Source organism: Condylura cristata, unplaced genomic scaffold (assembly GCF_000260355.1).
Source record: "Condylura cristata isolate star-nosed mole 26May11 unplaced genomic scaffold, ConCri1.0 scaffold00045, whole genome shotgun sequence".
Lineage (NCBI taxonomy): Eukaryota > Metazoa > Chordata > Mammalia > Eulipotyphla > Talpidae > Condylura > Condylura cristata.
The window spans coordinates 525,633-535,802 of record NW_004567146.1 but is presented as its reverse complement, the minus strand read 5'-3'; the positions used below and the strand labels follow the sequence as shown (position 1 = coordinate 535,802).

The 10,170-nt window shown below is 48.4% G+C and overlaps 1 protein-coding gene across 4 annotated transcripts in view; it reads left to right on the top strand.

Annotated features, from left to right (window-relative positions):
- Window positions 1–8,502: 8,502 nt before the first annotated feature.
- Window positions 8,503–10,170, top strand: part of LOC101619418 (dehydrogenase/reductase SDR family member 4) — a 10,764-nt gene continuing 9,096 nt past the window's right edge. For 3 of the 4 annotated variants that reach the window (XM_012734105.1, XM_012734104.1, XM_004694622.2), the window contains exons 1-2: window positions 8,507–8,715; window positions 9,812–9,989. In XM_012734105.1, coding sequence (XP_012589559.1) covers window positions 8,585–8,715; window positions 9,812–9,989 — 309 coding nt within the window. In that variant the 5' untranslated portion in view covers window positions 8,507–8,584. Of the gene's footprint in view, window positions 8,716–9,811; window positions 9,990–10,170 lie in introns of all 4 variants that reach the window. The other variant, XM_012734106.1, reaches the window with a different exon arrangement.

Here is a 10,170-nt window from a genome sequence, read left to right as displayed (position 1 = left end):
CCCGCCCAGGCTTCACTAGGGAGATGGGTGCCTTGTGCTTTCCTTCCTCCCACCTTCCAGACTTCATCACCACCATGCTTCAGGAACTGGTGCTCTCTGCCCTCCACTCACAACTCCTGGTAGAGTCTGGAGGCCAGGCTGCCCCCGGAGCCCCAAGATGGGAGCAAGAGAGGCTCGCCTGCTGCCCCTGCTAGGCTGCATGGCCTGTCGGTGAGTATGTGATGTGTTATCTTTCCACCCCATAGCCGCACTCTCTCCAGGGCTAAACAGCGATTCTGAACACCTCCTTCCATCTAAGCCACGCTGAGGGCCCCGCTCTGGGCTGACAACCTATGGTGGGCAGGCAGTCTCTCTGCTGCCAGGCAAATTTGGTCTCCCTTAGTCTTCTGGCTTGCAAAAAAATGAAAAATCAACTATCGCAACCTTTATAACACATTTACCAACTTTAGCCGAGGGAGAATTGGACTTTGAAAGCTATTTGGCAGGCTTGACTGCCCAAAGAAGTTGAAAGAACAGCCTAGCCAATTGTGTCAAAGTTGATGGCATTCTCTAGACCCATGACTAATACATTTTTATTCAATATATATTTAAGGTGCTTTAGTCAAATAGGTAATAAGACCTAGAATCTGATCTGCAGTTCTGATTCTGGGGCATGCAGAAAACTTCCCAGCTCAGTGAACTATACACAAAGAGAAAGATGGTTTAATGTGGTATAGGACGGTGGTTTCAAGTTTTTTGGCTGCACAGTAAGAAGTACATGTTAAATAGCAACCCACCACACAAACACACCTACATAGCTGAAACAAGTTTCTCAAAGCAATACTGCCTTAGAGGAAAATGCATGTGAAAGTGATTTATTAAGAAATAGTTCCAAGGAAAAGATTTAGAGGAGAGAGAGCAGGGCGAGGAGGAGGCTTAGGAAGGGAGAACACCAAGCTAGGTTGCCAAGAGGGAACTTCTGATTGATTGCAACAGAGGCCTTGTGGGGCTGGTGACTCCCACCTCAGCGTCATCCCAAAGAGAGGGCAAAGGTGCTGAGCATGTATATTCCCGCCCCACCTGTCACTGAAGAAGGGCTTTGAGAGAGCCCAGTGGCCCCTGCACCTTCCAACAACATGCTGGCTTGGGAGAAGAACCTGCTGGAATCCAGCTGGTATGCGCACAAAGGCAGAGGGACACAGGAGCCCAGAGCAGCACAAACCTGCTGCTGTCAAGGGGAAGGATGTCCCAAAGGAACTCTGCAGAGTCTTGTGGACCCCACCCCTACTCCTGCTTTCTGGACTCTACCCCCTACTCAGAGAACTGCAAGGATTGGGGGATAAATAGGGCGCGATTGTGTGTGTGTGTGTGTGTGTCTCCCCCCTCACTCCTCTCTCTCTCTCTCTGTCTCTCTCTCTCTGTCTCTCCTCTCTCTCTCTCTCTCCCTCTCTCTCTCTCTCATTAGCTAGCTGGATTACTTAGTGGCCATGAATTTGAATCTCAGTACCACCCCTTACAAGCTATTTTTGAACTGCCTTAGGTGTTTCCTCATTCTGCCAATGGGAAGCATAGTATCAGCTTTGCTTATTGTGGTGAAAATCAGGATCGACATAGACATTCCTAGCAGTAGTAGATACTCAACTTGTAGCTTTTGTGATTAATAAATGTGTCCTCAGAATGCCTAGAAAGAGTAGAAGTCCAAAGCCTTCTGTATGTTCTCGACTGTTCAAATCGCGTGCACATAAAAACACAAACGTCGATGTGAAGTGTGTCGACACAGACGTCTTCCACCTCACCTGTGCATCTTACCCCCTTTGACTGATGGGAGTGAGGATGAGGGTTCGTGGTTCCAGCTTCATCCTGAAGGCTCCTTCCATAAAGCTGTCCCAGACCACCCCCACTAAAAATACTCCTTCCAACCTTGGAAGCGCCATGCTGTTCTATTTGAAATTATTTTATGGCCACTTCCCCACTTTCCTTTATTCTCTTTAAAATATAAAACCCTGGCTTGGGAACAGACTAATCAATGGCATAAAATACATTAGCTCAAGTACCTATGGGAATGATAAAGAAGTCAAGACATAGGGAAAACTCAGACTTCCCACATAAGGAAAAGTAGCAGATGTCCCAAAGGTTTACACACACACACACCATAATTTGCATGAAAACATGAGTGAATTTTTGACACTTTTGGAGTATGAAAGGTGTTTGCAAGTATGACATAAAACCCAGGAGCCCTAAAAGAGAAATAAATTTGATTCCACACAAACTTTAAAATCTATATGCCATCAAAAAAAAAAAAAAGTCAAAGTGAGAAAGTATTTGCAACACAGGACAGTCAAAAGGTTCATTTCCTTTTGACAATGATTTTTGAGAATAGATAAGAGAAAGGTAAACAAGTGGACAAAGGTAAACAAGTAGCTTATGAAACAAGAAATACAAATGCTCATAAATATGAAAAATAGCCAATCATGCTAATAAAGAAAGTAAATTTAAATTTGTTTTTCACTGATATTGGCAAAAATTTAAATGTCTGATAGAACTGAGTGTTGTGAGGGTGTGAGTGTCACCCAGCAGTACCCTTCAGAAAGGTTCCTGAGATGAGAGAGGGGTGCAGCTTCTCTGGAGGGCAACTAGAAACTTCTGTCAAAATGCCAAAGGCAGGCCTCCCACGTGGCACAAGGAGTTAGAGCGCAGCACTATGAAGCTATCTGCAGCCACAGTAGTACAAGTTCGATCCCCAGCCGGGGAGGTGACCCACATGGTGCAGCAGACCTCTCCTGCCCCACTCGCTGCTCCCCTCAACAATGTTTGTCAGCTGATCTGCCTGTTCTGCTCCCGACTCTGTCTCTGGTGAATCCCTCAACCCCTGCATCTCTGACCTGTACCCCAGCTCTTATATGCATAAATAAATATATATATATATATATATATTTTTTTTTTTTTTTTAAATCAAAGGCACATTCCTTTACCCCATCACTTCAACTGTTTACTGGGCTTGGTCAAATTTCCTAGCTCTATGTACAAGGATGTCGTTGCAGCATCATATGGATTAGAGAAAAGCCATAAACCATGAGAAAGGACCCAAGTGGGGAACTGATAATGACAGTTCATCCAGGCAATGAAAGAAGGAATAAGAATGAAGCAGCTCTGTATGACCTGAGAGTAAAGATCTCTAAGATGTACCAGCATGTGAAGGAGCGTGCGTGTGCGTCGCACAGGTAAGAACAAGCCCTATGTCATTCAATTCAAAGTGACTGGGCAGGGTACATGGAACTGGGAGAAACCCACCCATCATCTTCACTCCTGAGAAGTGAGGAAGGATAATAACTTCTTCAACTCCTTCCATATCCTGTGCAGCGATTCAAAAGCTGCAGTGCTGCTCAAGAATTTGATAGTCCAATAAAAAGAGGCCCTCTGAAGCAGGCTGCTGGTGCTCTGGCAAGACCTGTGATGGGCTTATTCATTTCACACCATAGGCCTCTGAATGTTCTCAGAGCAGGAGAGGGGACGCAAACCACTTTGCACAATAATGTCAAGTGCTATCTCCTGAGAAGCAGCCTGGTACCTCAAGGGAAATGGTTCTCTTTCCTAAAGTGGATTTTGACTGCATTGTCCCTAAGAACTGCTATGGTTATTGGAAGGCGTAAGTGTTTGTGTGTGTGTGTGTGTGTGTGTGTGTGTGTGTGTGTGTGTGTGTGTGTTCAGTTGGGAAGGAAGCAGTTCTTCACCTCAAACAAGCAGAGATCTCAAGGACATGTGAAGCTCCAGAACCATCTTTTCACCTTGCTGGCTGAGACAGCCAAAGCCCACCTGCAATTTCAACCAAAGTCTCCACTCACATTTAACACACATGGCAGAAGCTGTGGAGCTGGAATTCTTGCTTCTGAGCACCTGATGCTCTAGTTCAGAGAGTGGACAGCTCCCTTAGGGCAAGGTCCCCTGTCAGGAGTAGGGTCTGGCAGGGGAAGGACCCAAAGAAAAAACATCCTGGGAGCCCTCACGCAGAGCAGACGCCAAGTGGAAGTTAGGAGTCCCAAGGTTTAAGCAGAGTAAGTAAAAGGGAGGAGCCGAAGCAGGATTGCAAGGGAAAGGGAGGAGGCAGAATTGAGAAGGAGGAACTGTTAGAACCAGCGGAGCAGACCTGGCAAGCACCAGTCCAGCTGGATGCTCCAAAGTAGTGGGCTCCTTTAGAGGGCCCCAAGTTAGATAGCAGCTAAGTTCACTTTACAACACCACATCCACGAGCCCTAGGTACATTATTTTGAAGGTGATTTGGCCATAGCCATCCATTTAAATCATTTGATGCAGGGCACAAATGTATTTGCCTCAAACACAAAATATATATTCACCCAAGGTTGTTCACTGCAGTATTGTTTGAAAGAGCAAAATGCTGGAGGCAGCTTAAATGTTCATGAGTAGGAGATTGACTAAATAAATTATGGAATAGCCACACAATGGCATACTGTACAGTTACTTTTAAAAGGGAGAGAGAGAATAAAGCAGATCTTTTGTATACCTCTCAGAACAGACTCAAAGACTATTTTTAAAAATGAAAAAAGAAGGGGGAGAGACGAAGGAAGAAAAGAAGCACAGTTTGAAGGACAGTATAGAGTGCTGTTCCATTTGTGGTAAACACTTGGAAGGGAAATTTATAAATGTTTAAGAAAAATTGTAAGTCCATAGGAAAATTCTGGAAGGAAACATAAGGCTGTAAAGGGAAAGGATGTCCTGAATGAACTCTACAGATACAGGGTTTGTGGACTCCACCCCCACCCCAGACTCCAGAACTACAAATCCCAGCAACATCAAAGAGAAGCATGCTGGGACCTGAGGGTGGAGTTAGGCAGCCATGTTTGGATATAAAACTGGACATGTGGGCTTAGGGGCTCTCTTGGCCTCCTAGATTGTGGCTTGTCTCTTGGCTTTTTGCTGGCTTTCAACGTGCTATTGGGGTTTCAGGTCAGCAGAACTGGGAGGACGCATTAACCAACTTCTCTCTCCCTGTCTTTCCCTGAGTTATTCATTTCCCTTTCTCTAGTAAATAAACCCTTTATTAACCTTTTTATGTGTGCCTGCAGTTGAGTCTTAAGCATACAGATGAGGACACACTGTCAGTCAACTCAGTGTGAATTGGGCTATATGGGGAACAGATAAGAGAAGCACAGGGAAGAGTTGCTTTTTTACTTTTCACTTCATAACCTCCTGTCTCTTTAAATTTATGAATATGTGTTATTTTTATAATTTTTATAGTCTTTTTGTTTTTATAATTTAAAGAATAGATAATTTAATGATTAAAACAAAAACACTCTGGTGCTAAAATTCAGAGAAAAGTTATTTCTATGAAGACAGCCATTCCCCAACAAGGTCAGAAAAATGAAGAGTAGCTAGTCACAAAACACAGCAGTCAGGCGGTCATGGCTTACTCCAATTTCACATATGAAAATAAATGCCTATCGCACCGGATTAGAATCCTCAATAAGATTTATAGCAAGCACCCACGCTTGCAGGCATTGAGGGGGTAAGTATTCAATAGTAGTGGCCATCACCAGCCCTCCCACTGTCCATCCTGACTGTGTCTCATGCATGAGACAGTGGGCTGTCAAGGACAGCTACTACAGATGCAGGCTGTATCCGCCCAGGTGAGCCCCCATCCGGACCACCATCAGTCGTTGAAGGAGGGAGACAGTCCTCCATCACAGAGCCGTGTCCTCAAGATCTGTACCTTCAAGCAAGATCAGTCCTAGACCATGGCTTCCCTCGTAAAGTTTCCATTTCAGAGAGACTCCTACCCATACCTGTATTTCCCCCACAGAGACCCTATCCCATCTTGAACAAATTGGCTTGATGAGGAGGAGCTAGAGACTTCACACTTTTGCCTTCCCTCTCCTGTTCTCTGTGTGCAGATTGCCCATCCTAAGGCCTTTTTTTTTTTTTTTTTTTTTTTTTTTAAGAAACACACCTAGACTGCCAAAGCCTAAGGCCTTTTGTGTTCTCTCAAAAGAAATGGTGCCACAACCTGGCTCTGAGGTCCAGACAGTGGTTACCAGAAGGGAAAGCTGAGGGAAAATGGGAAGCTGAAGGAAAATAGGTAAACTGGGGACCTCCCTGGTGGCGCAGCGGGTTAAAGCACAGCACTGAGAATCTAAAGCCGCTTCTGCATGAGTTCAATTCCCGCCTGCCCCGGAGGTGACCACATGGCGTGGCAGACCTCTCCTGACTCGCCCGCTGCTCCCCTCAGCAGTGTACTTTGTCGATCTGCCTGTTCTGCTCCCCACTCTGTCTCTGGTGAAGCCTCTCGACGCCCCTGAGCCTCTGGCCTGTACCCCAGTTCTGTATGCACAAATAAATAAATCTTTAAAAAAAAAATAGGTAAACTGGGTAAAAAGGGCCAACTATATGGAGAAGGACAGAATCAGACTTTTAGTGATGAACTTAATTAGTATATACATAAATTTATAATGATGCATATCTGAAATGTATTAATGCTATAATACAATTTTGTAGCAATTTAAATATTTTAATTAAAAATATGCAAAAAATCAACTTTGAATAGACCCCTCAAGCAAAAGCAAAAAAATAATGCCAGAGGTCAAATATGCACCCTGCCCAAACAGGAGAGGCATGGCATGCTCACCCAGAGACAAGGCTATCCCCCGCCCTTCCCCCAAGCTCAGTTCCTGGAGGTAAGAAGCAGGAGGTGAGGAGAGATCAGATATGCCTGGGGACTGTCCTTGGCAGCCAAGCCCTGAGGACCCCTGCTGCAGTCCACACCCCCTCCCCCAGCCCCATGGGCCAGGCACGCTGGGAAGAGTTCCCGCAGTGCATTAGCTCAGAACAGGGGAAGAAGGAGAGGAACATCACACTACCCAGCTCCTCTTGTCAATAATTCATGAGGTTCAGACTGATGGGCACCAGTCAGAGTCAGTTTTCCTGGACACCAGGGAAATTAGACTTAAGCTCTCTTGTCTCATCAGAATGTACTGAGCACCAAAGCTGATTGCTGCTGCTCTACCTTCTCAGGTGAGAAACACAGAGAATGTGGCAGGTACCTGTTGGTGTGCTTGCTCCCTGGACATCCACTTTTGAACAGTGAAATCCTTTGTGTGGGCACCTGGCTGACCTGCACAGATACTCAATGAATCTTTCGCAAGTATGAACTCTATTAAACACCAACACCAGAACTGAATATCACAGATGAGAATTCTCTCTCCTCTATCTGTTGGGTCTGACGCCAGAACATCAATCTGATGGTTTCACCAATTACTAACGCTCTTCTCAACCGACCTGCTTTCATCATCGTTTCTTACTAGAAAGATTAACACTGAAATAAGGACGCATCCAGAATAAAGGTCGGACTGCTAGGTTAAGTGGGCTTCTCTTCACGAAACTCCTGTATCGCCTTCATTTTGCTCACTTTGCCCTGGCGCCAGTGAAACTTGACCACTCTACCTCTCGGCCTGGTATTTGGAGGCCACTGGTTTAAACCAATTGAGGTACTGGCAGTTGGGTCTGTGGGGCCTTTCTAGAGTATGCCATAAGGCCTCTAGATTTATTACTTCTCACAGAAACCCAGGAGGGAGATCATTTCAGCCCACTTGACAGAAGTGGAGGCTGAAGTTTCAGATGCAGAATTTATAGCTGGTGAGGAATTTATTCATCATCTACTCCAGCATCCTCAATTTACAGCAAAGATGCTGGCCTGTGGCGGCAATAATAATTACTATATGGGGGCAATGATGCCTGTGCATTTGCTAGTTTACCCTTTATAAAGTGCTTTTATATTCAGCAAACATTTACTGAGCTAGGGTAGAGGTTAAGGCCTGGGGCTTAGTGATTACCCTTAACTGAACAAGCTTCGGCTCTCTGTAGTTCCACCACTGGTTGGGGGACCCTCTTGCCTGTTGCTATCATTTAGGCCTTGTAAAATGGGGATGTCTTCTTGGGAAGAGGCTGTCAGAGATTCTGCCCAGTCAGGATCTTTATCACTACCAGTGCTGGTTACCACGGTGATGGATTTGCCCTCAAGCCTGTGATGATAGAGATGGGGAGCCAGAGTGAAGAGCAGTGCAGGACTAAACCAGCTGCTGCACACATCTCTGTCCCAACTCCTCCGCCCTCACCCGTGACCCTCACTTGGGGAATTCTATGGGGACCACTTCCATAAACAGCATCAAAGCATTTGTCCTTATGTGGAGGAAGCCCCCCCTTGAGATTCTGGAAGGCAAAGCAACCAACTCAAAGTCCCCTCTCCCAAGAAAAGGCGTGGGCAAGCAGATCTGGGAGGAGGGATGGGTGCAAGGGCAGGCAGACCCGGAGCGCGGGTCGCGGCAGGGGGCAGGTGAGCGGCGGGGCGGGAAACCTGTCCGCCTGGGCAGAGGACAGCGGGGCGCGGCGGCCACGCGCCGGCAGGGGGCGCCCGCGGCCAGGTCTGTTTCCCCCGCGAAGGGCCCCCCCCAAGCCCCAGCCGGAGCAGTTCTGCTTGGAGGCGGCTGGAGGCGGGACGGGGCGGGGAGGCGACCCGCCCCTCTCCTCCCCTCTCTGTAAGCCACGGTCACCTCCTCAGGGCAGGGCGGCGCCGAACCCTAGACGACCCACCGGCGCCATGCAGAAGGCGGGGTTGTTGCGGGGTGTCTTTGCCCGAGTGTGGAAGTCTGTACGGATGGCCAGCTCCGGGGTGGCACGCCGGGACCCTCTTGCGAATAAAGTGGCCCTCGTAACGGCTTCCACCGACGGGTGAGTGCTGGGTCAGAGTCTCCGAGGCCCCCTGCTGCCTGGAAATTGGCACTAGCCTGTCCTTCACCTCCCCGGCCCCTGTCCTCAGGCCTCAAGGCGCGGCCAGAGGCGGAGCTGGGAAAAGAAGGAGCCACGTGGTCGACCTGCAGCCCCAGGAAAGTCCCAGGCCCAGGCCCCTCCAGTGTCAGTCTCTGGTCATTGCCTCCTCGGCTCAACTGCCCCACCTCTGTTTTGCCCCCATCAAGCTCGTGTCCAGTGCTCTGGGCTGCCCCAGTCACCGGCTCCACCTAGAGTCTGGGAAGACCAGAGCCAGAAATCCAAGAGAGCCCAAATTTCTTAAATCCCTTCCGACTGCTTCCATCTTCTATAGAAATATTCCAGACAAGCCTCCCAGAAGTCACCACCCCCTAGAAGTCACACAAAATCACGGGTCCAGATTTTTGTTGAGCTCAGCACATTGGACCTCCCGTGCCCAGGCTGTTTACCACCATCACTCCTGTCTACCCTGTATCTTATTCCCCCGGGTCTTTGCTAGCTGCCAGCTCTTCACAACTTCAAAACAGAAATGTTGCAAAAGGCTAATGGCTGCCAGTTGCTGCAGAGTGTAATCCTTCCTCCCTGGGGAGTGATGTAAACATTTACATTCCACCCTTCCTTTCACATACACCTCAAAACACAACTAAGGACCGAATTTTGAGATGATAGACTCAAAGGGGTGGTATTTGGGGGCAGGGGCGCGCTTGAGCCAAGTCACCCAATCAGGGAAGTGGCCTCAGCTACACCCCCAGTTTCTCTCCTACAGTGCGCGCTGGGTGCTGGACACTCCCCCTAGAGGCACCTGTGGGAGGTGATCGCAGATCCCGAGTTGAGTTGCTGAATGCCGAGGCTTAGGAAAAATCCGTAAACTGATGCCAAGATGTGCTAAGCAGATCTGCATGGTGATGGCTGAGGTGCGCCACTCACCCTATTCACACACAGCACAGACCCGCGGGGGTCACCCAGAGGGAGAGCTAGACTTCAACCCCAGGTGACTTTGGAGTCCACGCGCTCACCCTCATCCTGCTCTGGCCCTGACAATTTCTGTCTCTTCCTGCAGGATAGGCTTCGCCATCGCCCGGCGCCTGGCCCAGGACGGGGCCCACGTGGTGGTCAGCAGCCGGAAGCAGCAGAACGTGGACCGGGCAGTGGCTGCGCTGCAGGGGGAGGGGCTGAGCGTGACGGGCACCGTGTGCCACGTGGGGAAGGCGGAGGACCGGGAGCGGCTGGTGGCCACGGTAAGCAGCAAGGATGTGGGCACAGAGCCAGGAGGTGGCACAAGGCAGCAAGCCCCAGCCTCCTTCCATGCTTTACTGGATAACACTAGTGTGATCCAAAGCGGCACTTTTTTTTTTTAAGATTTATTTATTTATTCATACAGAAGTGGAGTACAAGCCAGAGGTGCAGGGGCGGTAAGAG